At 52.7% G+C, this 27145-nt stretch overlaps 2 protein-coding genes across 4 annotated transcripts in view; one reads left to right on the top strand and one right to left on the bottom strand.

Moving 5' to 3' along the window:
• On the top strand, positions 1 to 15670 carry LOC118155546 (keratin, type II cytoskeletal 80-like). 3 transcript variants are annotated; one of them, XM_035308868.1, is made up of 9 exons: positions 1 to 340; positions 3883 to 4097; positions 9311 to 9371; positions 10343 to 10438; positions 12668 to 12832; positions 13332 to 13457; positions 13554 to 13774; positions 14123 to 14178; positions 14267 to 15670. In XM_035308868.1, exons 1-9 carry the CDS (start codon positions 20 to 22, stop codon positions 14470 to 14472), a joined length of 1467 nt encoding a protein of 488 aa, XP_035164759.1. In that variant the 5' UTR covers positions 1 to 19; the 3' UTR covers positions 14473 to 15670. The 3 variants fall into 3 exon arrangements, with proteins under 3 accessions (XP_035164759.1, XP_035164760.1, XP_035164761.1); XM_035308869.1 differs by having other exon boundaries at positions 14270 to 15670; XM_035308870.1 differs by lacking the exon at positions 14267 to 15670 and having other exon boundaries at positions 13554 to 13822; positions 14093 to 14166.
• The window catches only part of LOC118155551 (RNA 5'-monophosphate methyltransferase-like), a 25874-nt gene continuing 12428 nt past the window's right edge, over positions 13700 to 27145 (bottom strand). The window contains exon 3 of the transcript XR_004745908.1: positions 13700 to 13825. The gene's annotated coding sequence lies outside the window, so the exon portion shown is untranslated. The remainder of the gene's footprint in view (positions 13826 to 27145) is intronic.

Here is a 27145-nt window from a genome sequence, read left to right on the forward strand (position 1 = left end):
GCAGAGCCACAAGCTGAGCATGACTAACCCTTGCAAAGCCTTCACTAGTGGCTCCCTCTCCTCCTGGGAGGTGTCAGGGAAGATGAGCAGAGGAAAAGCAGCCAGCACGTCCCCAGATCGCCTGGGCCGCTGCAGCCCCAACGGCGTGGCCAGCAATGGCTACAGCTCTCTCAGCCTCCATGGAGATGGCGGATACCAGCGCTCCTCTTACTTCTCCATCGACGGGAGGCTCCTGGCTCCCGTGCACCTTGATATCGACACCGACTTCCAAGCCATGCGGCAGCAGGAGACGGAGGACATCAAGTTGCTCAACAACCAGTTTGTGACCCTAATCGAGAAGGTAAGGTGAGCTGCTGAGGACCACGGTGCAGTGTGGGGATGAGGATGGTGGTGGGGAAGCAAACACTAACCAGCCTGGCAGGGGACTTCTGGAGGCCTTCAGCTAGCCACTGCCAGGCTCTGAATATTAGGCCAATTACCCAATTAGTTATTCCTTCGGTGCTATCTCTTTTAATAAGGGCATCATCCCTAGGTAAAGCTGGGCCACATCTGAGGTCAGCAGCATCGGGCAGCTTGCCTGTTTCCTTCGCTGTGCCTGTCACCCCCTGGGCCCCCGGGGAGGCTGGGCAGCTCCGCCATCAGGGACCTGGCCCTCCCTGAGCACAGGCAGGGCAGCGGAGGCACGGTGCCGGACGGAGCAGGCCTTGGCTCCTGTAGTGGACAAATAGCCACAAGCAGTGACGCTGACTAAGGTGGCCACTCAAATTCTTGTATGGCTGCTGAAAGACAGCTGGAAATTCACCCCTGGAGGTGCACAGCGGGCAAGGGAGACCCCCCCCAGCACCTCCCTCCTCTGTGGTTTTTACCATGAGGGGTTGCACACTCAGCCAAGAAAGTGTCGCTTTCATCTCTTAAGATCCATGAGAAGGCAGAAGATTTTCTCAAAGGAAAACAACTCATCCAGCCGAGGCAGGTTTCTGCAAAGCCCTGGTGCTCTGTAAACAGATGGTAATCTCCTAGGAGGATTGCTTCACTGCAGTCTACAATACAGGCTCCCAATGCCAAGCTACTACAGCTTGGGATTACATTTATTTATTATTATTTTCTTTAAGTCTACCTCTAAGAGGACCTGAGTTCACACTGGGAAGGAGAAGGGCGGGGGGGGACCATCTCCCATAGCATCTATCCCAACTGAATAGTTGTGTACCCACCACACCTACATGTGCAAACAGGCGGGTGGTGGTGCCAGGGGGCTGACCCTGCACGGAGGAGCAAGGCAGCCTCTGCTTCTGTGCTTTTCTAAGCCCTGATCTTGGCAATGTGAAGCTGGAAAACAACTGCTTTGGAAATCACCTGGATGGGTTTTGTTGCATGTGCCGCTGGCCTGGTCCTCTGACTATCCAGAACAAGAGGGATGTGTGCACGTACTCAGCCCTGCTCAGAAACCAGACCTCAGGAGAAAGGATGGGAGTAGGGGAGATGGGACAAGACCACACAGTGACAATACGTGCGTAAGCTAGACCACAGGCACCAGCCTGCTCCGTGCAAACAGAGATGGAAGAAGTGACAGAGGCTCCAGATTTCACGATAAGCCCAACCTGGTGGCCTGCCGATAAGCATGGGCCTGATGGACAGGAGATACAAATACTCCACCTTAGTTAGGCAGCTTTGTCTTCAGCACTTGCAGCTTCTGCATTTAGCTTTGAAGGCTGCAGCTTCAAGTGGCACATAAGTGGTAAACTTCAGCCATCTGCCTCAGGCTCTCATTCCAGAAGAAAGTAATGACACTTCCTTGTCACAGAGAACTTGTCTTTTTAATCGGGAATTCAGATGGTCTCAAGCCTGAGCAGCTAATTCCTCAGATAATTGACAACAATAACTTTAGGAGCTTGCTGCTGATGGGCTTCCAGCAGGCTGTTCCAGATCTGCTAGTATTTCCTTTCCATTTGATCCAGATAGGTCCAGGTGAAACACAAGGAACAGCCGAGGAACAAAGTCCCTGTTTGAGGCCCTGCCTTTAACCTGAGCAGCTCAGATGCAGAGGCCTCCAAGGACTATGCTTTGGTTACTTCTGTGTTCAGTCATGGTCTTCCAGGAAACAAGGCCAGCTGTGGGTGATTATTCTGCTGCAAAGCTCACGTTAAAAGACTTTGCAAGAAAGGATGCTGTATGAGAAGCCAAGATGAAAGCAGTTCAGCCCAGTGGATGGGTATGGTTTGAGAACAGGGAAGAAATTGAGAAGTTAAGGGGGAAAAAGAGCAACAAACCATGAGGAGCAAGGTCAGGAACTGAGACTTGATTTGAGGGTCAGAGATAGACAGAACAGCAGCCAATGCAACCATTTACTATTCTAGTAGCAAATGGGGAAGCTGCCTTAAAATGAGCAGTTGCTCTCTACAGCCAATCCCACAGGTTGATCCCAGCCCTGCTGACCACAGTCTTACTGAGGGATGCCCTGCTGCAATCCCCGAGATGCCTCAGATGGAGAGAACAAATGGCCCAATTGTTGACAGGTAGCCCTGGAGGCCACTTCCTCATGCCAGCTGTAATGCCCCTTTCTGGCTCCGCCACAGCATCGCCCTGAAGGTACGCAGCCTCACGCATGCACACAGAATGCGACACTGTTTTTGAGCCAGGACACAGCAGACAGTCACCAGACTGGACTACCGGCTTGATGTCTACAGACATGTACCATGTTATCAGGAAACAGGGATTAGGCCTCTAACAGCGAGACCTGGCAGATCTTAAAGCTCCTACCCCTTCTGCTAATAACAGACTGCAAACATCTGAGAACTGCTTTGCTTGGCTACACTATGCTCCCACTTCTCTCTCTGTTCAGATAAGCAGCTCTTTGGGAAAGATGCTGTCTCTTACCGTGTGCATCTGTGAAGTGCTCAGCAGCAGGGAACTCTCTCTCTTCAATTCATTGATGCTGCTTGTGGCCACAAGAAGTTACGCGGCCTCCTGCACTCCACTGCTCTCACTGCACAAGGCATCGCTGAAGCTGCACCTTCTTTGCAGTGCAGATGCACTTATATCAGCATTGCATCATCTCCATGACAGAAGGGTTCTGGAGGCAACTGACAGCTCAGAAATCCCCAGCCAAAATGCAACTGAAGGAGTTTGGTTTTGTTCACAGAGCAATGAGACAGAGAAGTAACAATTAAATAATTAATTAAAGTTAGTCCAGAGCTTTGAAGATGAAAACTGTTGAACACTGAGCATTACTGTCCAGATTGTGAGTATTAGGAAAGAAGAGTGCCAGATTTGAATAGTGGGTGGATGAGAATGCAATGTATCCTCTCTCAAGCAGACAGGCACACAGAGACCTCACATGGAGCCTAATTACTTCACTCACTCTCTAGAGTTCCCATAGTTCTTGTCTGTGCTGCTTTGCAATACAACCCAGGACTCTGATTCACCGCTCAGACTTTGCCATGGTGTAATCCTACAGATTTGAAGGGAGTTATCTTTCCTGATGTTTTGAGTTTGTGCCACTCTGAGGTAGTAAAATCAGAATCCCTTTATACAATACATCTGTGTAGGATCGGTAGTGGATTTTCAGATTTTACTTCAATACGTTTGGAGGTAAAGGGGACTAGCATTGAACAGTTGTTATTTTTCAGTGACTTAATAAGAGATGTTCTTTCATTTTGATGTGAGCATGATCTATCAAGAAATTAAGTAGCATGTAATGTGTAAAGCCTCTGCAAGTCCCTATAGCCCTCCATCCTCAGCCTGATCGTTAGGGGGTTTCTCATTCTTACCTGGAGATCTCAGCTAGGTCCAGCAGCTACTCCAGAGGTCTCCAGACCAGAGGCACTCGGTCAGCTTAGCTATCAGCTGTTGGTGTTGCTGAAGTCTCTGAAATTTCTTCGGCAGGTCCAGTGCCTAGAGCAACAGAACAAGATCCTGACAACACGATGGAATTTCCTGAAGGATCAAGACAATTCCCACTCCGAATCAGACATCAAGGCCATCTACGATCAGTATATGAGCAAAATGAATCAAGAGATGAAGGCACTCAATTATGAGCAGGAAAATCTCGAGTCGGAGCTGACAAAGGTCCTGAGCACCATGGATAACTTTCGAAGCAAGTAGGTATATGCTGGTATATCCTCGGATATGCAAGGGGGAATGGGCTTGCAAGGTACTGGTTAAACTGCGTGGACAAGGAGTAGCGTGGCACCGATTTAGCACAGCCAGTCTGTTATTCCAAGGAATAAACAGAACCGTGCATTTGAGAAGTTAGCTTCCTAGCCTCTTCCTAACTAGGGATGGAAGTAACCCAGAGAAAGCAAATTATCAGGGCATCTGAGAAATGCCTCAGACCAGAGAACGTCTCTGGGGAACAATATTACCAGGAGTGACGGCCAATGTAACAAAGAATTATTTATTCTCCGTGCTGTTATCACAAACCAAAGCTTCCTCCCGAAACTGTTTTATGGACTAGGCTACTTAGCATGAACAAACATCCCCTCCTTTCCCTCTTCTCCCCACAAAACTTAAAGCAAAATTCTGTTTTAACCAAGGAGTCAAATTCTTACCCAGAAAACCTCTGGACAGAAAATATGAAGGCAGCTGAAAGTTTGAGAGAGGACCAGCTGCAGAGCGCTTATCGCTGCTTTTGTCAAGAGCTTCAAGATCTTATGATAAGAACATTTGAGATGCTCTGTGGCTCATTTAAGAAGACAATGCTTTCCTTATTATCGGCATCATTTGCATACCGCACAGATGAATCCACAATTAGATACTTTCCCTTACAGTTACACCCATCTGCCTACACAAGCTCTCTGGATCCTTCCAAGCTGGTTTGTAGCGACGACCCACCTATGGGCACTGTCAAAACAGAACAACGCTAGGGGCCTACCCCTCTGCTGGCACTGATAGACATCGCGGTAATAATAGCCCAGACCTGTTCCTGATGAACAAAGCGATGCATAAATAATAACAGTGCCCTTCTCCAGAGAGTTTAGCCCAAGGATCTTAAAGCTCTTTGCAGAGTTTGATTAAACCAGCTACTCAGCATGTCTGCAAATTAGGGGAAGGACTGATAGCTCCGCTTCACGGACTGGGTAACGGGGAGACAGCAGTTACATGGGGCGAGCTGGTGGCAGAGCAGGAAGAGGAGCTAAGAGTTTGGGTCTCGACCTTGTGCTGAAGTCATTATGCTCAGCATCTTTCCAGAACCGATGCACTTATATACAGATGCCTACAAATCCCTGAGTTCCTCGTGGCAGGTGCCCGTACTTGATTTGGGTGTTGGTTTCAGTAACAGACTTGGAATCACTGATGCTTGCTTTGCTGACAGGTAGCCACCCTGAACTTGGATTTAAGCCCCAATAGGGATTGTGCCAATAAAATGGTTTAGGAAAGGGAGTAAGACCTCAAGACCCCTCTGGGGCACTTGTTCTTCCTTGTACATCCCCTGGGAAGCAATGGCTCTGCGGCCCTGCAGTTACAAGAGATGCTCCTTGTTTTATTCCACGACAGTTAGGAAAACCCAGATAGGAAAATGGTCAGGCTGGTAGAGAAAAATCAGATCATACACACGTATCTGCTCTCACAGGTTGTACTCTCATTTGTACTCAGTAATTACCTCATTAATTGCCCATGCCTGGCAATTTATTTTTATGAATTTATTTAAATGAACGTCTTCATTTATTTCTCAGCCCAGTTACTTAAGGATAAAGGTGCTTAAGCAAACTGGCTGGCTGTGTGTTTCCCTCCTCATTTCTGATCTTGGACAGTTTCAACCTTGGACAAACAGGTAGACAAGACAGGTATGCTACACTGCTAGAAATTCAAAACCCACGACCGACCAGATGAACGGGACCACCCCCACCCAATACACGCAGGGGACAAGGACATAGCATGTAGACATGCACGGGATCAGACAGCAGAGAATCCACCAGTTAATGACCAGCACACCTATCGGTCTTGGGAAAAGTTCCTGCTTTGTGGGACTACACAGCCACAGGAAAATAGCCTTCCGAAATGACACCACTCCTCCAAGCACTCCTCCTTCCTTACAGAGCCCTCTCGTTCCGCTTCCTATTTGTGAGCTGCAAGGCACTAGCCCTGCCAGGCTGGCCTAAGCAACAAATAAGCAAAACCCACCAGGTCACTGTGTGCTGCTAACACCCAAAGCTAGCGCCAGTGGATTTCTGCGACAGTGACAATCCATTGAGCTGCTCCCGGCCACTGGTGATTCACGGGGAGAGGAGTGCTGCTTCTGCTGAGCTTTCTCCAGGCAGCGATCCAACCCCGTCCTAACCCACACTGGCTCTGTTGAGTCCTGCAAGACGACTGCCTCAGCCCAGTTGTTTTTCTGGAGCAAATGGTCTACTTAAACCATGCAAATTTTGGAGGCTTCCAGCTCCTGTGGAGGTTTCTTTTCCCAAGGGAAATATTTTTGGGGAAGCAAAAGGTAGTAACTCCACTAGCAATCTTAACCGGGCATCTGCTCGTCCCTGCTGTGGCTCTCCATTCACAGCCGTGCACGCAGTGGTGCCCAGGCAGGCTGCTGCCCAAGAGATCCGAAGCGAATCTGCCTGTCAGTGCTCCTCGGGAAGGCCTTGATTTGTCTTTCTGTTAAGGGATTGCTTTCCAAAAGACACACAGGAGACTTAGCTAGCTGGGATGTTTCCACCTCCTCCAGCTTCCTTAGGGTACCACTGACCAGTGTCAGTTCTCCATCGTCATTGTTCCAAAGACAGAGGAGGGTGGAGAAGGGACAAGGGAATAAGTCGAAGGCTGATGCAGGGTCTCAAACCCTGCTTCTTTAGGAAATCAAGCTAAAAATCGAATACCAAACCGTACTCAAGTAGGGGGAACTGCCCAGGAGTGAAGCCTTCATTCAGTTCCCCCACGCGAGATTTGCACATGCAAAGAGCCATTTAAATGAGAAGGCAGGGAATTTTTGCATGTGCTGAGCAACTCCAGGGTGGGACTAGGAGAATACTGCAGGAAAATATGGGGTTGCCAGCCTTTGGAGGGGCTGCTACTGAGACCCAGGGATTGTGATAGTCAAGCCTTCCCCCTGAAGATTGGTCGGTCAACGTACCTCTACCTTTGCAGCTGGTTTTCAGTGGCTCCCTCCCCCCTTTCCTTGCTACACCAGAGAGACTGACTTAACTCCATGCCAGCAGGCTCAGATCTACCCCACCACTGTATCTTCACCCTAAGGTAGTCTTGGAGGTGTGTCCAGAGAGGAACGCAGCCTGCCTGAAACGCAGTTCAGCTCTGATTTTGCTTCACTGATTATGGAAGGAGCCCAAGGCGACCAGACGCCTGTCTCAAGTGCGGCTTAAGTGCATGAAGTGAGATAGGATGGATTTGTGCCCTAATGCATGATTGCTTGAGGATTACCTTTAAGGAGATAAATGCTGTAATGTGTTTGTGGAAGGCTCCATCCCCACGTGAGTCACCTCCCGGCCGCCACGTCCCTCCGGAGCCGTGCGGTGAGCATGTTTGGCTTGCTCGGCCTGCTCCCTTTCAGTCAGGAGCGTTGTTTGTTCCACACGCAGGATTATGTCAGCGCCCGGCAATGTGCGAAGCTGCTTCAGCAGGCTGGGACAGACTGGGATTGGGCTGAGATGCCATGAGGATGAAGGAAGAGTGGCAGGCTGTAATTAAGCTCAGTACATAGTTACTGGCAGCATGGCTAACATTCCAGCTGAAGAGCAGAAAAACCAGACAGGTAAATCTTGGTAGCCACGCTGACTGGCCCTATAAAAGCAGGCAAGGAAAGGGTGAGTTTAACACCATGGGGATACCAAAGGGGAACCTTAGATGTGCCTAACTGTGGAGCCTGTGACCATCAGATCCCTCCTGTGCCCTCGCTATCTCCTCTGTGGAGGAAGCGATGGCTCCAGGGAACTGTTTTCAATATTCCAGGTCAGCTCCCAGGCATGACTTACCCCCTTGCCCTGCAAAGCACCCCCCTGGGCTGCATTCCCAATGCTTTTTCCTCTTGCTGGTAAAAGTTTGTTCAGCAGCAGAGAAGGCCCCACTTGTAGGAGTGATGATGCACCCGACTGTCAAACAACAGAACGTGGCTGTCATTCCTGATTTTATTATCATCGCTCTGCTAGGAGATGCCATTTTACCTCACTTGCAAAGATCTTAGCCCTCCAATTTGGTGACATCTGCAAGTAGCACTCAAAGGTTTAACTCCCAGCCTGGAAACGCTATGAGCATGTTAGGATAAGAGGAGCCTGAGGGGTCACGGGAGTGCAGGGAAGCCAGGGCCTCCCTGCGAGCACAGCCTGCTCCGGTCCCAGCAGAAGAGCCAACACCCCCCTGGTGTGTCCTGCAGCACAGCAGGGGACACCAAACACCCAACACACTGCGCTTCTGGCCTCATGCACAGCAAACAACCAGCTACTGCTGGTCACAGATCAGGCCCAGAAGAGACCCTGTGGCTTCCTGCTTAGATTGCTGCTCTCAGCAGCATCAGGGCAAGCCACACACTTGCCACAGGAGCCAACAGGACTGGTGTATTCCCTAAACTAGCCTCTCGTGCCTGTTGCCAGCCTTCAGGAAGTGTGTGTGCCCCAGACTAAGTCTTTGCCACCCTGGTGCTGCCATATCAGACCTGTTTTTAAACACCTGCAGGGTTGATTCCCTTGCTGGATATTTAGCCATCAGGACTTCACCCTGTCCCGCACGGTTTTTGTCACCTTCTGGTCTGTGGGCACTGTTTTCCATGAATTGCTTTGCCAGGTCTTCTGTTTCTTCACAAATCATGCTTACGCTTAAGATAAGGTCTGATGCCAGTCCAGTTTTCTCTGATTTTACACAAGCAAAACTTTCTCCCTCGAGAAGCCTCTCAGACTTTGAAAACTAAATGCTGAAAGAAACAGAAGAGAAAGGCTTAGGGTAAAAATCTGGGACTCTTTGGGCACGCAGCTGGCTTTCACAGAACAACTCACCACACCTCACTTTGCAGTGCCTGCTCTCTCCCTCTGTAGCAAATGTGAGGTAACCTGAGGTTGCTTAGCCCTCAAATTCAATTAGAGTAAGAGGAGGTAGCTTTAACTCTTTTTTTTTTCAGTCTGAAAGTGCTAATGGTGTTCCTACAGAGCAGCTGGCATGTGGCAGCTTGTTACCCTCTCTCTTGTCCAGATGCCCGTACCTAAGAGATTTCTCTTCTCTTGTTACCTAGGGGCAGAGGACATCGAGTAGGCGCGACATCATAGTAAAAGCAGAAAGCCTAGATGTCAATGTTTGGGGGGCCAGCAAGACAATGTTAAGCATCCCAGAGGCTCAGGTGCAGTTTCTGACAGCTTTTTTCCACTCTCTTTAGATATGAGGATGAAATTCGCCTCTGTAGTGGCATGGAATACACCTTCATGGAGCTCAAAAAGGTCAGTGGGAAGAGGAGCTTTTCATCTACATGGCCTGGACAGCAGCTAGCCAGGAACCTGAGAGCCCGTGAACCACTGAGGTTTCACGGGGTAGTAAGGTCTCGAAGAAGACAGCGGAGTGGTGACCACAGTCACAATTTCAGTAGAAGTATAAGCAAGTCTGGGCCACTTGTGGTTACAGAACAGCCCCGCGGCTCTTGGCAGAAGCACCTGGGGGTCAGACAGTGCCTGTGCCCAACCATGCTGCGATTGCACTGGCCAGACCTGGCCTGGAGAGGTCTGTACCTCAGACCCTCCGAGACAATACCTCTGTTCCCTGGCACGTTTTTGCACAGAATGACAGCACGGGTTGGAAAAGGCTGGAAATTGATAAAAGTGTTTGCTTTTGCTACCTGTTGTGTGGCCACACCCTGCCTAAACATCCCGTCCCAGAAGCAGCTGCATTTGAATATCAGCTCAAATGGAAGGCTTTGTGCGCAGTCTTTACATTAAAAAAAAATCCAAGGTGCAGGAATGCAGGATATTATTAGACAGAGGAAATGTTCCCCACAAATTATCATTATGGCTAATTGCATGTTTTCCCTGACACAGTCATCAGCCAGTAAGGGCAGTTCTGGTAACTTCTGCATCAGTTTTCAATAACCCCTGCTTTTTGTGGGGAACAAAAGATGAGTGGGTATGGACCAGCCCTGCCTGCTTCCTTCTCCACCCTACCTATTTGAAACTTCTACCAAAGCTCTCACCCAAAAAAAAACAAAAAACAGAACAAAAAAAAAAAAAAAAAAACAAACACCAAAACCCGCAGAGCTGAAGTCTCCACAAAAAGCCTCCTTGCTTGTAGAGCATGAGAGCAATTTCACAAGCACCAGGCAATAAACAGCAAGCAACACTTGCTGGTGGCATGGGGACAACACAAAGGACTTCTTACTACAAACCCAACTACTCATTAATACACTTTCCACCTCCCGCAGGATTTAGACGCAAGCACCTTGCACAGAACTGAGCTGGAGGTAAAACTCAACGGGCTTCAGGAGCTGATGAATTTGAAGAAAACCATCTACGAACAGGTAAAAATGCAATCGAGAGCGCGGCCCTGGCACATGTGCAAGCTTCTGTGGAGGAGAAAAAAAAAAAAAAAAAAAGCCTTTCTGCAGACATTTCCCATACAGAGAGGTCATTGTTCCCAATTCACACCAAAATGAGAGCTTGCCTGGTATAGCAGCACGGTGTTGCAGCCAACTACTAGATAAACAGCATAAAGCAGTGCCTGACCAGCTAAACCCCTTCCCCTAAGGGAGCCAGCTCCAGAAGGAGTTTGATCAGGATATTCCTGGTGCCCCACAGCTCTTGCAGGGAGGCTTGCAGCAGCCCTCTCACAGTCCCAAACCCACCTAACCCCCCACCGGGCTGTATTTAGCCTCAGCTCCTGACCCCCTCTGCCAGAGTTTGCCTTGAGACCTGGGGCAGGTGATGAGCGAGCCCACTGTTATTTTATTCGGATTCAGAGGAAAGGCTCACAACAAAACAGGACGAGGCACTGTGAACCTGGGTGAGGCGCTGAACGCTGTCGTAACAACCCAACGTACTCCATTTCCACTGAACGAGTGCACAGTCGGATACGATTTCACCAAGGGGGGAGGACGCAGCATCTGCAGGCCTTTGAACAAACCCAAAGGGCGCAGCGTGCCTGCACCTACTCAAACGCGGTGATGTGATTCCAGGCACTTACTCAGAGCCTGTAAAATGTTACCGAGCAGGCTCAGCAGTGTTTGGGGAATACTAATGATTTGTCTCAATTCCACCAATACAAGCAATTAAAATGCTTGACGGAGGAATGTTATTACCCTTTGTGGGGAAACTGAGGCACGGAGAAGCAGAACGCCCTGCATAATGTCAGAAATACATTACAACTCACGGCCTGCCTGCATCCAGCCGTGAGGCCTTACTTCTCTAAAATTACTCCTGTTGCAAGGCAATCACAGGCGCAGTCGGAAATCAGATCCTGCTGTGAATCCACGCTCAACACCTCCTGCCCAGGCCTCCACTGAGGACAAATCCCCCCCCCAGGGATGCTGCTGTCTTCCTTTTGAGATGATTTCTCCTAGGTCCCACGCTGTTGTCCTCAGCAGCAGCCTACACTTCTTTTACAACTCACCCTTTATGCACAGAAATTACCCTCCACCTCTCTTTCTCTGCTTTCTCCTCCCCACAGCTGGTTTTCAGGTTATTGGTTTTCAGGTTGGTCATCTTCTTGCCCATGCCTGCTGCTTTGACTGACACCAATGTCTAGGCACATATGCCCACCCACATTTACCTCTCCGCTGGGTAACTGCTTGACATCTTTGCTCACAGTATGTTAGTGTGCATCAGAAGAAAGCCCCAGCCTTGGTCATTAATAAATCACTCCTTTGGGGGTGGTTTTTGGTTTGGTTTGAGTTTCGTTTTTTCGTTGGCAGAGGATGCTCAAGTCCTTGCAATACACATGCATTTTCTCATACAGGTATTAAAGGGCTCAAAGATTAACAAAGAAGCTCAAAGACTGAACAACAGTAAGGAAAAAATGCACCGATAATCCTGTTCTCTGTAAGGGTGGCGGGATACTTCTCTATTATTCATGAATCCCCACATCAGGGCGCCCTTTGTTTCCCCAGTCAGAGGCAGACAAGGCAAACAAGGTACAGAGATGCTCCTCTGAGAGATTAGAGGCTGCTGCACAAAAGGGAAGAACAAAAACATCAAGATGAAAGCTAAGAGATGGGGAGAGATGTATGCAGGTCTCTTTCACACTGGTGTAAATAAGCAGCAGCTACAGAGATGCTGATAAGAGCGATCCCTTGCAGGAGCAGACCGAGGCTGGGGGGAGCTGCCAAGTGAACGCACGCACCATCTGCTTGGCAGCCAGGCAGCAAGCCCCGTCTTGTCTGCACACAAACCACCCAGGAGCGCAGTGCAGGCACGGATTAAGGATCCTTTTAGGTTCACGGAGGGCAGTCTGCATACATCGTTGTTTGACTTCTTTGTCGTAGAACCGTGACAAAGTCAGCCATGGAGAGCAGATACCCCTGTCAGTGATGCTGAAGCTTGTGTGTGCGTGTTTCTGACTCCCAGGGCTGGTGTGAGTTTCTCCAGCACGAGAGCAGCTCTGGGGAGTGGAATGGGTCGGCCAGTGATAGACGTGTTCAGAGAAGAGGCCTCTTTCTCCCTTCTCTTATTAGAGAATACTTGCTGCATTCTCTTACAGCAAGTAGCTTTGTTGAATACTTGATATCTCAGTCCTGTTCTCTCTTTGCATTCAGGAACTCGAGGAGCTGCTGACAGAAATTAAGGACATTTCTGTTGTACTGGGAATTGACAACACATGCAAGCTTGACCTGAGCAGAATTGTGGAAGAAGTAAGGGCTCAGTATGAAGCCCTGGCTCTTCGGAGCTGGGAGGAGGCTGAAACACTTACCAGGAGAAAGGTATTTGTCTCCTTATCTGATTGATACTGGGGAGAGGCAGGGAAAGAAGGAGAGAGATCAGCCCAGAAACTACAGGAATCAGCAAGATGCGGAGGGACAGACTACACCTGAGAATGGAGGGAAGGACAGAGTGCTAACCCAGGTCAGCTCCTCCTAATTCACGTGTAAATTAGGAGTTGAGTTTCATTGCCCAGGACTCTCCACACTGTCAGTGGAGAAAGGCAAGGACATCTCCCAGTGGCAACCTAAGATGCAGCAAATGATCTTCCACTGGTGCCCTCTCCAGAGGGAGCAAGAACATGGTTAAGAACAGACAGTGTGCTCTGTGCCTGGCACAGCTACAGCCAGAAGGCAATAGGAGCATGAGCCCTAAATCCTTCCACACACCTGGTATTTTTCCCCAGTTAGGTGTTTCTCCCCAGGGGCACTGAGAATCCTCCCAGATTCCTTTGCTACAGCAGAGGAAGAACAAATAACCCACTCTTCCATCCCCCTGCAGCTGAATGAAGGAAACACCCAGTCAGCCACCTACGGAGGTCACCTCCTTGACAGCCGACGGGAGATTGCAGACCTAAACATACAAATCCAGAAGCTGAGGTCCTGCATCGTGTCTCAAAAAAGCCAGGTGTGTCCTGGGGTGGGTGACAAAACTCTAATATGCAGGTCTGAAACTACAACACGCCTAACGCCTCCACCACCTTCTTTCCCTTTGCCACACCAGTGCCTGTACTTAGAGGAGAATATCAAAGAAGCAGGAGAGCACGGGGAGACGGCCCTCAAGGATGCCAAAGCCAAACTGGTCAAGCTAGAAGAGGCCCTCCAAAAGAGCAAGGAGGATATGGCTCACCTGGTGAAGGAATACCAGGAGCTGATGAACATCAAGCTGGCCCTGGACTTGGAGATCCTCACTTACAGGAAGCTCGTGGAAGGGGAGGAAAGCAGGTGAGCGGGGCTTCTTTGTGCTTGAACAGTGGGAGAGAGGCACACAAACGCCTAGGGAGAAAGCAGCCATGCCCTGCTTTCAGTCTGGTTTAGGTCTGATGAAAGACAGAGAAAACCCCAGCTGTCCCCATACAGTTCAGCCCTGCTTCTTGCTCTGAAGTTTTCCTTAAGCTCTTGGAAGGCAGCAGCACTTCTCTAGACGGTGCTTGGCCCAGACGTCACTGAGTTAGCCTTCACAACCCTACCGTGCCCTTGGCTCTACCCACGTAGCCCAGCTCCCTCCCTCTGCATCCCTCTGGAGCTGCAGGTGTCCACACCCATCTTCACGCTCTTTCCTTACGTCCACAGCATGGAGTCACCAATACCCACAGTCATCAGTGCCGTGCACTCCAGACCAAAGCACCGTAAGTGGTTTTATTTGTACAGCTCGGTGAAGCAGAGTGTAAATTAAACAATTCTAAGCTCGCCCCCTCTCATATTCCCCTACCCCAGCAGTTTCTGCCAGCACCTTAAGGAACTCCAAGCTGTTTGCAAGAGGAACGGGCAGCACCAACGGGGAGATGAAGCTGAACAGGGGCAGCACAAAGACCCTGCCCTCTAGAAGCCTCAGCAGCGGCTCGGCCACACCTGAAGCAGATGCTTCCATCTGTGGTGCCCGGCCGAAGTTCAGCTCCCTGCTCTCTGAAGAATGCTCCTAGGAGAAACGGAGCCCCACAGCACAGACACAAGACTCGTTGGCATTTGCAGCCAAACGAGGCCAGAGTACTTTCTCCTGAACTCAAGCCAATGTCCAAGGGATGAAGGATGAAAATCCATTCCAGGCTGTCTCTCTTGTCTTTGCAACATCCCAGTTAACATCTCTGTTACCAGTTACAAGCAGAAACCAACCCAGGCTTTTAGAGCCTCTCCTACTCTGATACCCACACTGACATCTTCCTCTCCAGGTCTGCTTCCCGAGAGGGTTTGTATTCATAACCTTTAAATCTATCTATAGGGAACTCGGCAGGAGGGGAAAGTGTTATTACACAAGCTTTTAACACACTAGCCATCAGCCCAGGCATTTTACCAGTATTACAAAATCATTCTCTCTGCTCTGTCTGTGAGGTGTTCACTGGTGTGGCTTTCAAAGGAAGGCAGCGCCAAGCTTTCCAAACTGAGCTGGTGGAGAGAAGCAGCCTGAGCCAGGTGAATTTGCAACACCTGGATATGCATGTCTGGTGACAAACATGCTGGCTGTACTTGGGAATCCTTGCCTACTTCAGAGTATTTAAGCAATTCTACTGCCTTTTGGGTGGCTCTCATTCTTTCCATGCCACCAAAACTAAAACTCCTTACACTTGATAAGCCACCTTTCTAACAGAGAGCATCTCCACTCATCTCACCTAAAGGCACTCCAGACTCCGCATGCAGTGGCGCGAGGTCCTAGAAATGGGATTTTCTCTGCTTCCCATTTAAGTAAAACAAGCAGGACTTGTCATTGTATTTATTGAACTCACATAGTGACTTTTACCTTACCCAGCTGACACCAGCGAACGCACAGCAGCCACACCGCTCCAAAGCTCCTAGGGCCAGCTCTGCAGATGCCAGCTGCAGCCCTGGCCTCAGCAGAGGCATTTTGGGGTCCCTCTTGCACAAACTACCACAGGCAGCACCCTGCAGTATTCTCCTTTATGAGGCCAGGCTCTGACCTCAGTCACTGCCATGCAGCCCGACTCGACTGCACAGATTTTGAGTTCACAGGAGGTGTTAATAGTCTCTTGGTATATTTCCGTTGAGTGCATCACAGCATTTCCATGTTTCTGTAGGATAGACAGCTACTGTAGCATCTCTGTAACCAGAACACCTGCTCTCCGGGGTTATGGCTGTTATAATAAAGTGCTGAGTGACACGTGGAAAGCATTGCATTGCTGGTTTGCTCTGAGCTTCTTACCTCAACCCACCTGAAATGGCAAGTCCTTCCCCAGTTGCCAGCGGGCCAGGGCTGAGGGCTCCGGCTAGCTTCTGGCAGCAGAATGAAGCTGAAATTGCTTCCCAGGCAATTTGCGTGGTGCGGATCCCTCGGGGGAGGAACAGGGGCTGGAGGGGCAGATATGGAGCCAGCAGCCAAGGCTTTGGGGAGCTCACCACTGTTCTGCCACCATGGGACCCCCAACAGACAAGCCCCCAGAGGTGCTAGAGGACCCGAGATGGGGAATGTCTCTGCCCTTTGCTGCCCACCTAAGAGAAATGCTGAGCTCCCAGGGTCGGTGTAGCAGTGGATGGGAGGATGCTCCAGGCCAGCAGCTACAGCCCCCAGCCATTAAACCTGCTGGTGGCACAGCCCAGGGCTCCTGGTTTCCCCAAATGGTAGGGATGGGAAAGGGGGGAGACGCGGGTGAGCTCCCACGGGTGGGCTCCCAGGCGCAGGAGCCGTTGCCAGCTGAGGAAGAGACAGAGCTTTAGCACAGAGCTTCCCCCTGGAGGCAGGGCCCAGCTGAGCCCTTCGACAAAAGCCCTTCCAGGCGGAGGAACAACGCTGAGTTTGTGCAAGGCTGTGACACCAAAGGTGCACGGAGCCCAGCAGATGAACGATGGCTCTGAACAGCCCCAGCACCCACGGGTGGCAGGCTGGGGCGCTGAGACGCAGAGCCCACATTGTCCAGGGGGAAACCTGAGCACGAAGGGAGGGCTTGGGAGCGTTCAACCTGGGGGAACTGGAGGATGGGGAGCTTGGAGACTGCGCTCACGCCCAGGCTGGGGAGGGCAGGGGCTCAGCAGCAGCCCAGCCCTGCGAGAGGAACGCTTCTGGCTGGTCCCCCTCCCTCCCACGTCTTCTTTGGCTGCTTCTGAGCCCTCCCCGCTCAGGGGACTGGGAAGCAGGACTGTGGATTTCAGTTTGCTGCTCTGGGGCCCAGGAAAGGTGGGCCTGGTGCTAGGACAGACCGATTTAGTACTTCACTGTCTCAGTTACTCCACTGCTCCTTGCCTCAGTTTCCCCACTGACAAGGGGAAAGAATGCTATCAAGCCACATTGTGCTGAACACGGATTTTAGGCAGCAGGATGATTCCTGCAGTCCACTGATGGAAGCTGAGCTCTGCCTAAAATGGTCGCATGTCTTTGGGACACCCCATCTGCCCACACGCCGGTCCTCCCCCTCTGCCATAATACCCCATAAGCACTGAATTCATCTAAAGGACCAGCCCCTTGCTTAGGGCTAATTCCTGCAGTTATCCTTACAGCAGAGGAATGGCCAGCCCCAAACCCAGCTGCTATGTTCCACGGGGGCGTTCTGTACCTTATTTTTCCCCTATCCAGCAAAGGGCAGCACAACCCTTGAGCGTGGCTGGAAGAGCAGGCAGTACCATCAGCTCAGGACCTCAGAATTCCCTTTGGGGTGGTGGGGGCAAGAATGCTGAGCCAGCACAGTAGTGAGCAGCGCGGCCACCAGATTTAGCTGCTGCTAAGGGGATCCGTGAAGAAGAGACAAGCTCACCCATGTTATCTGACAAGCTACATGTGCAATCCAAAGCACAGCCATATCCTGGTAAAGCCGCATCAGTTTCAACTGCGAGAAGCTTCCCAGAGATGATCTCAGACCCTGTCTGGAGCCAAAGATCGAAGCGTCTACCCCAGCACGGGGAAAGGAGACATCAGATGGCCAGGACACGGCCCAGCTGCAAGACAAGGCCCAGGGCAAAACGCAGGGGCAGATAAAGCCGCGCTGAGGGCAAGGGGCAGAGCAGATTTCGGTGGTGCAGACGCTGGCAGGGAAGATCATCGGGCAAACATTCGCGTCTGCACAACAGCAGCTGGGCTCGAGTCCAGCAGACAAGCCAGAGCAGACGGAGGGAAGCGGCAGGGCTCCGCTGCTGTTTTCCAAGCGGGGAGAGTCGGAGCCCAGACCGCATCCGAGGGCGCCGCGTTCCTGGGCCGCTGCCGCCCGGGGTGCGGAGCGCCAAGCGCGGGCTCCTGGCTCCCTCTGCTGGGCAGGTGGCACCACCGCAAGCGCTTCCCAGGAGGGCGGCGGAGCTGCCCCGGCCCGAAAAGCCTCGTCCTGCCTGCCAGCAAGCCCAGCAGAAAGGGAAGGCAGCTCCCAGGCAGCATAAATCAGCGCTCAAGGCACGGTCGAGGTCGCTCCCTGGCCGCTTTGTGAGGGTGTGACAGCGGCCACGAAGGGAGCCTGAGCCACCGAGGTCTGCCCGACCCCGACACGTGTTCCTCACCCACCAGGAACTCACGTCCTGGTGGAAAGAGTGTCCGTATCCCAGCCTGGCTGGCCCCGTTCATTTCACTGCTCACACACGCAGAGGTCTCACTCCTCCGTAGCCCACACACACTTCGAACCAGCCTGGGAAAGGTAAATCGCTTCCCAGCAGAGTAACCAACAGCACGAAACGCCTCTCGACCAGATCCCATCGGTCCGGTGACTGAACCAGGCACGTTCCCCTCCTCGCTGCTCGGCTTTGGTGACGAACACCGCAAGCTCGGCCTGGGGGTCGTGCTGCCAGCCTCGTTCTGAAAGAGGCCGCGAGCCCTTTATGGCCTGCAGAAAATAAAACGTCCTTGTTACTTTCAAGCAATAGAGCTAAACCCTGCCATCAAAGGCTAAAGACAGCTTTAGAAAGAAGCAAACCAAGCTTCCCTCTGGAAACGCGACCTCCAGCCCACCCGCTCCCCAGGGAGCGGCCGCCCAGCTGCACGTGGGGGCATTTCTGGTTCTTCTCGCACCTCCTGCCCCTCCAGATGCAGCGCTGCTCCCTCGGGCCACAGCCGAGCCCACCAGGCTCCCGTTTAAACAGGTCACGGACCCGGGCTCGATGCAGAGAGCTCGGTGTCCTCCCTGCAGCACCGAACAACCAGGCTCAGAGCTGCAGGTAAACCTAGATGGGGGAAATCCGTGCCAGAGGGGCGGCAAGTCCCTCCACACGCTCCACGTCGCTAAATGTGTGGGAAGTGAGATGGAAACGCGTTCCTGGGGTCAGAAAGGACGGCCCAGAGCTCTAGAGGCTTTGTACCTCGTCCCACTGAGAGCAATGGTGCTCCTCCGAAAACGCCCCCAGGCCTGCTCGCTCTCCAGCCCACCCCAACCTGCCGGTCCCACTTCACCCCCAGCTGCTGCACCGGGTTCCAGCTCAAGTCTGGAGCAGCTCCAAGGGACAAAGTGAGAAAGACGGATCCGCCAGGCTCTCCTCCCAGGCCTGCCACCCTGTACACGCACTTCCAGGGCCCGAAGTGGCTCACCTCAGGAAATCAGCCACTGGGAATAGGAACTCCCCAGTTCTGGGCAAAGAGAAGAGCCGTCTCCCTGCAGCCGGCATGACCTTGGACAAAACTGTGCCTCAGTTTCCCCCATGATCCTGCCTTAGGTTGCAGACAAGTGTTTTTTTTGTTTTGTTTTGTTTTCCCCAGGGGAGGAGGGGTTGCAGGTAAGGGGGCAGTGTTATAACTGAGCTGTCCTAACCGAACGCTCAGCCCAGGGCACAGAGCGGGCGGCTTAACAAGCAGGAAAGAGGCTTAACCAGCAGGGAGGCTGTGACCTGTACCATCACCACTGCCTTCCTAGGCACCTCAGCTGGCCAGATTTCCAGCCCTGACCATGGGCACCCCTTTGGTGCCCACACATCACCTCCCTGGCTCTCGAGGGACATGAACCAGCCACTGTGCTCACCAGCCTCACTGCAAGCCCCAGCAACCAGCCATGCCGGCTGCAAAGCGAGCGCCGCAATTGTCTCCGGGGCACCTGGAAAAGGGAGGGGAGAGCAGAGAAGGTGGAGGAAAACACGCCCGACCCCATCAGCCCATCCACACCTCTCCACGCATCCCTCCGCAGGGAGGAGCGGCCGCCGGCGCTGGCTTTTTTGACCGTATAAGGCCAAGTTTTACTCTCCGTGGCCAATCCGGGGAGGAATGCGAACACCCGAGCTGTGCCCAGGCTGCCAAGGCCCACCCTCCCCTGCCCACGCCCTGCCTCCGCGGGCAGGTGTGCTGAGCCCAACCTGCAGCAGGGGAGGGCCGGCCACATCCCCACGAGACAGGGGGAAAATTCTGCCCTGTGTGAATGCACAACTGCATCGCTGGGGACAGGGGCCCGGTTGGGGCTGTCCACTCCTGCAGCCCTTCAGCCTCCCCAGGGCACCCGAGCCAAGCTCAGGTTGCCTGCTGCAAGGTGGGGTTGCCCGCAGTGCAGCCCCCGCATCTCAACAGCCTCACTTTCCTTTCAGCTATTTCCATCCCAGACACGTGAAACACCTCCTCTTCTGTCCCGCAGCCGTCCTGGTTGCTTGGACTCCATTTCCATCCATGTCTCGTTAGCTCAGGGCAGCCCTGGGGTCTCTACCTCCCAGCCAGTGCCTGGGAGACAGCAGCCTGCATGAGCCTGCTAAGGGAGCTTCAGCTTTGGGATGTCCTCAGCCTGCCTTTGGATCAGGGGAGCAGTGGACTTCCATGCATCGCCCCATCACAGCTGGGATTCCCAGCGCTACCAAAACCAGTGAGTGACAGGGCTGGCAGCCTTCTAGCCCAGCAGCTCCCAGTCCTGGTTCTGCAGTTCACTGCCTCAGCCCTGCGAGGAGCGAAGGACAAGGTTTGCCCATCACTTAGGAGTAAAAAAAAAAAAAAAACAAACACCCAGACCCAACGTGCTACCAGCCAGCCACGAGGGATGCAGCAGAGACCCTGAGCTGCCAGCCCTGAGCCCCGCAGTCCCGTCTCCAGGCCCCAGCGCCCACACGTGCCAACTTTGCTTTGACTCCGCATGCCAGCACCCTGACCAAACGAGCCCAGGAATTTGGAGAAATCAGCGTTCCCTTGTTGTGCTGCCAAGATTCGGTACCTGCCTGCCAACAATCCTGGTTAGTGCGGGAGAGATTCCAGGAGAGTTGTGTCAGCTCGCTGCCCTTGGGCTTACGGGGTGGGAGTGCCAACAGGTCCCACACCTCCACCTCCAGGCATGCCAGGGACTCACAGCAGCTGCTGCTTCAGTGCCCTCCCCACCCAGCCCAAATACCTGCATTTCCACAAGGCCATCACGGGTCTGGAATCAGCCTCACCTGAAACAAAATGGCAGCAGGGTTGGCCATTTGAAGTTTGCCCACATTTAATGCTGCGCAGCCCTCCAGGAGAGCAGAGCCCCAGTGTGGGGGCTGAGAGGGTGCGGACCAGCTCGTGTGGGAGGGCAACATTTTGTTCCCCAGAAGGCACGAGTCCAAGCAATGGTGCTGCTTCCCAGCACCTCCTGACCTACCCTCCCCACTCTGCACACACCATTTATGCTACAGAGCAGGGGGAATATGGGGGAGCCCAGGGCAAGAAGCAAAAGGGCACTGGGAAAAGCAGCAGCTCTGCCCGTGGCTGGGAACATGAACAAGACTGGCCTGGCCTGGCCGGAGAGCAGCATGGATTGGGGTCTGTGCCCGTGCTAACCTCCAGCAGGTCTCAGCAGAGATAGGGACATTCCTCTCTCCACCGTAGGAAGTTAGCTCCTCGAAGCTTGGCAAGGTAAGCCTGTCCGGGGTGCAGTTGTGACGCCAAAGGCAGATTTGTGCGAGCTGGTGGCCATTTCGCTGACCAAACAAGGGAAAACAGAAAGGTCACGTTAGTGATCAGCAATGAGACTCTGCAGCTCAGCTCAGGCTCTGTTTGTACCAAATTTTGTATGCTCCAAGCTCCGCGTGGCCCAGGGCCTATTTATAACCTCTAAGCCATCATCTTTGTCCTGCCAGGTCTATGGGACAGCTTTCAACGTGCAGCCCAGCAGCACATCGCCGCGTGGACTGCACACCTTCACTACTGGCTTACCCGGCTAGCAGGCGCCGTCAGCAGGGAAGGCCAGGTCCCTTCTGCCTTTGCAGACATCAGTGACCAGAAGTTGGACCTGGGGTTCAGAGCTTGTTCTCTGCACGCTGAAGTTTCAGCTACCAGCTCTTCTCTACTAACTTTAAGCACAGCTACTCCAGCACCTCACATCCCTCATGACCCTCACCAGGAATGCCCGAGCACTCCTGGGGAATTTCAGCAGGTGGAAGGAGCCGAACGCCCAGCACACGTCCACCCTTGGGACGTGCTGGCAGTTTGGGCCCTGAGCACCCAGCCGCGCTCCCTCAGCAGCCCAAGGGATCTCCCCAACACTTCCTCCGCCAGGCAGCCTCCGAACCCGAGGCATCTGATTGAGCCGAGATGAACGGAGGGGCCTGTGCCCAGTGCGTAGGGCAGGGTAACAGAAAATATTTGAGATCGCAAGCTGGACGAGGTGAGTCACGCACAAGGACAGGCGGTCCGGCTGCCAGAGCTGCCTGCTCGACTCTCCACCCCTACCAGCACGGTACCCTGGGAAGGAGCTAACCGTGGGAACTGGGATATCACAGCAGGCCAAGCGAATACGAAAACATGGCTGTTGCTGAGAAGAGATTAAAACTGTCCATCTCTGCAAAGCAGCGACTTAGTGAGAGGAGCGAAACCCCGAGCTCAGCAGGTCTAGGTGCTGGAGATTGGCTGCTCAGCCTGGCAGGATCCCCGTGGCGATCAGCCAGGTATTCATAACATAATGGGAACGGTGCTCACCCGTTCCTGCTGGGGCCTGCGTGTTTGCGAGATCTCACTGACACACCCTTCGATTCAAGGCTTTGGAAAAAAAGCTCAGCACCTGGGGAGGAGGGGGAGAAAGAAAAGAAGGAACCACTTCAGAGCTGAGGAATCCCGGCTGTGACTCACCGCGGGGCGGGCGGTGGGGGCTCTGACGCAGGAAGCAAACAGGGCTGGGAACGCCGGGGAGAGGGTCAGGGCAGGCTGCCTGCAGCGCTTCGAGGGGGTGCCATGGGGCGAGGAAGCCCCTCTGCCGAGGGACGCCTCCACTGGACCCCCTCAGCACCCAGCCTCACACACAAAGGGCAGCTGGTGCCACAGGGCCAGACTTCTGCCCATGGAAATGGCCCTGGCCATTTTCAGCATTAGCACACTGCCCACGTGCCCAGCTCTCCCACCTGCCTGGCTCAGAGATCGACCCCAAGAGTGCCCAGAGCTTCCTTCTTCTCATTCATTTCCCACTCCGGCAGCGTCCCAGTGCAACACCGAGTCCATCCATGGCCAGTGATCTCTCTGTCACCCAGCAAATGTGAGACCCCGTGAGCTGCCCCAGCCAATACACGCAGGAAGAAAGCTCACGAATGTCAGACATCCGGGGTTCGGTTTCCAGCTTTCAGTGTATCCAAGTTCACCCACCGTGATCAGTCAGCTCCTGTGTGCAGGGTGAGCACAGAGGGCTGGAAGACACCATGAGCAACGTAAGATGAACCACAGAATAACCTGTGTGGAAAGGGACCCCCAAGGCTCACTGAGCCTGACTCCATCAAGGGCTCCACACAGGACCACCCCAAAATCAGACCCTGTGTCTGAGAGCGTTGTCCAAACACTTCCTGAACTCCAGCAGCTCAGTGCCATCCCTGGAGAGCACATCCCAGTGCCTGACCACCTCTGGGTGCAGAACCTTTCCCTAACACCCAGCCTGACCCTCCCCTGTCCCAGCTCCATGCCATTCCCTCGGGTCCTGTCGCTGTCCCCAGAGAGCAGAGCTCAGCGCCTGCCCCTCCGCTCCCAGTGAGGGAGCTGCAGGCCGCCATGAGGCCTCCCCTCAGTCTGCTCTGCTCTGGCCCGAGCAAACCCAGGGACCTCAGCCATTCCTCACACATCCTCACCTCCAGACCCTTCACCTTCCTTGTCGCCCTCCTTTGGAGGCTCCCTGATAGTTTTAGGGCTCTCTTATACTGAGGCACCCACACCTGCGCCCAGGTGAGGCCACAGCAGCACGGAGCAGAACGCTGCTTTGGAGCTTTTTGTGTACGTTACAGGGCTTAGAAAAGGAGCCCGGTAACACCAGTTCAATCCAGTGCTCCAGATCCACTCTAGATTTACACCTGCCTGGTCCCACTGGCCTCAGGAAGGTGTAAATCCGCATCCCCTTTGCACTTCACTGGTTAGAAACCTGCTTAGCTTCACTGAAGCTGGTGTTGCTGCACCAGTTTATCCCCCCAGTGCCAGGTCTCCCACTAGGTGGAATTGTTTCAAATCCCGGCTCTTGTTATCAGCGGATCATGGAAGAACAGTTGCTTTTCTCCTAGCTTAATCTGAAGCTTTAGCCTACCACCAACAGAAAACACTCAAAAACTGAAACCCTGGAAGATTTATAAATTAGACAAGGAGGTACAGTGCCAAGTATGTTTTTCATTTAGAACTGTGGACCGCAAGGCACTAAAAAAAAACTCAAGTTTGGATTTGCTCAGAAACCTGAACCCCTGTGGCATGCAACACATTTTCCCCTCTCAGGAGCTAGACCTGAGCTAGCACCACACAAGCCCTTTGCTCCCACAGATGGATTCTCTTCACCCTCCATGCCAGCGCTTTCTGTTTTCTCCAAGCCAGTCTCGAGCACACCCAGGTGCTGTGGAGTCCCTGGCCCCTCGACTCCGGATGAAAGACTCCATCCATGCCACGCTGGCAGCTTCCCGGACAGCCAGCTCATACTTATGACAACAAACACCTACGGGACATGTTCTGACCTGAGCGCTGAATTCAGTTCTCCCTGGAGGATTCGCCCACGTACGTCTCTGGAGCGTGCTCTGCGGATTATACAACACGCGTTATCTAGGGCAGCAATGCCAACAGGACCCAGAGAAAAGCCCTCCGCTTTGCACGGTCCTGGGGGATCCCAGTCGGACCAAGGCAGGGGGTTCAGTGGCTGGCAGCACTGAAGTTTCGTATAAAATGCCTGATTGTAACCCAGAAACGTGAACTTCAAACTTTCTGGAAGGTTCTTAGTCCTCAATGAGACCTTAAGTAGGGTTAAGAAACTCAGGGCCGTAGCTTTGAATGAATAAACCAGACCTTGACCGCAGCAAAGCCCCAACCCTCTGCACTGGGAAAAAGCCTGGTTCCCAACTGGAATTGCCTCTTGGCTGCATCTCCTTTTCACCACTTTGTTCTGGGAAGGGTCAGAATTTTAATCATCCCTTCCTATAGCAGGCTGATCTGTTCCAACCCCTTTGCCACTCCAACCTGGCCAGACCCCCAGTTCTGCACTCAAGGAAGGAAAACAGCTCATGGCAGCCTGGCTGAGCTTGCCCATCCAGGTCCTCCAGCTGCACGAGGAAGAGGCAGCGTCAGCACAGAAAGACCCATGCTGCTCCTGAGCTTTCTAAAAGCCCCCTATCATCACAGCTCCAGTCCTGAGGTTAACCTGGAGCCGGTCGTTGACAGCACCAGCAGAACAGGTGCTGGGACCAGTACTGAAGATGCTGCTGCCACAAGCAGCAGAGGTAGCAGATTAAAACTAACTCCGGCGTGATTGTTCTCAGCACTATGCCATCACCTTGTTCCTGACTTAGGCTGCTAATAATAGGCACTGGCATCTGTCCTCTCTCTGCCAGCTTAAACCCAAGAGGAAGGAAAATGTCAGTGAACCTTGAGGAGCACAGCGGGCCTAGGGTCCCTGGGGAGTTCATGGGAGATGGACTAGGCCCCTTTGAGAGTTACTTTTGTGCCAATTTCCCTGCGATTTACGGAGAAGTCTGAGCTTTCTGCAAACCATCCCAGACATGCAAAGAATGGGGTGGGAATGTTTTGACATAGTCTTGGATCAGTTACAGATCCCACCCAGCTGTGTCCAGGCTCACCTTCTAATGCTCTCTGCCCTCTTGTTTCCCAGCAACATTAAGCAGAGGGCAATTCAGATAGCCTCATGTTGCTCAGAAGAGATATGGGGAGCTGCTACAGAAACATTGACTACTGCTACAGAATTGCCAAATTAAACAAAAAAAAAAAAAAAAAAAAAAAAAGAAAAATAGAAGAAACTGCCTACCCAGGGGTGCTTGGAAAGGAGGGAGGACAGAGCCCATAGGGGGTTCTTCCTTCTTCAGCTCTTTGGAATTTAATAGATAGCACTGCAAGGAACAAACACTGCACACAGCATGGTGAATATGCACGGCTGTCAGGCCCAGACACAATCTGTGCATGTGAATGAGCATCTGAGGCTACACCTGCACCTGTTAGCGTGTGCACAAACACACCTCTGTGCACAGATGCATGTGGAAGCACCTCTAAACCCCAGCACTTGTCTGCACGGGCTGCCAAGCTCACCTCTGGGCAATGCCACCATATAACTGGAAACCTGAGAAGAGACTTGGCCTGGCAGCAAGAAAGGGGAATGCTTGGGGCAGGTCCTGGCTGTTGGTTAGTGGTGAAAGAAAGACAGAAAGGCCCCACGGTAACCTGGAGTGAATTCCCTTTCGCAGTATTAAGTGTACTTTGCACCTCTAGCTGCTAAGCAGAAGGGACAAAAACATTCCCCCCCCCCCCCCAAAAAAAAAAAAAAAAGCCCCTAACAGATGTAACAGATGCAGAATTTGTGCCACCTGACCAGAGGTACTCAGCAGTGGATTCTCCATAGGGCAAGCTAAGCCTAGTGTACATCCCTAACTTCACTACAGCAGATTCTCACCTTCCTGCGGTAGCTCTGTCCCAGCTCCCATTACTCCCTCTGCTTCACATTCACAGGTGAGGTCAGAACCAAGGCCAACTACATTCCCTTATTCTTTGGTGAATCCTACACTGTAAAAAAAAATAAAATCAAGATCTTTGTCCACTTTCAGAGCAAACAGCTGCTTTTTGCAGAGCAGAACAGACATGTCTAATGCATATGTCACGACTGCCCCCGTTCTCGGGGTTTATCATCTAAGAAGCCTTGCAGAATCACACTTGTTTAGTCTGGGGTGAGATCCAAGTCCAGCTTCAGATGTGGATCCACATTTCACAACTGGCCTCTGTTCCTCTAACGCACAATACCAGCCTCTCCACCAGAATAAAAAACTGCAAAGGTGAATGGACCTTTGGACCCAGAGCTCATCTGCTTGCACTGATACAAAACCTGGTGAAGGTGCCTGAAGCAGCCCTACAGAGCTCTTGTAAGTTCTCAGGTGAGAGCTTCCCAGTTAGCAACAGCGACCAAATTCACTCGATGAACCACGACAGGCAGGACAGAAAGACCAGGAGCGACTCTGGTACTCCTAACAGCAATGAATATAGCTCAGGATGCCTGGGAATAAGCAGCCCCCTGCACACACCCCCACGTTCCCCAGCCCAGGCAAATCCTGCTCTGAAGCCAGGAGAGCAACCGGGGCAGGCAGACAGCCCTTGGGCTGGGGAACCTCAGGAGACGCAGCCAGCTCAGGCTTCTCTTTCCACCTCGCTGGGAAAGGACAATGCAGAGGCTGGGCCGCCCAGCCCCAGAGGGCTTTGTCAGCATTGTTTGCAGCACCGAGCAGCCTGCCGGCCCCACCTGGCGCTTCCCTTTGTGCATTTGCTGAGCTCTGATCTTACGGCGTCCATTGCCGTGGGGAGGGAAC

The sequence above is a fragment of the Oxyura jamaicensis genome, chromosome 33 (assembly GCF_011077185.1).
Source record: "Oxyura jamaicensis isolate SHBP4307 breed ruddy duck chromosome 33, BPBGC_Ojam_1.0, whole genome shotgun sequence".
NCBI lineage: Eukaryota > Metazoa > Chordata > Aves > Anseriformes > Anatidae > Oxyura > Oxyura jamaicensis.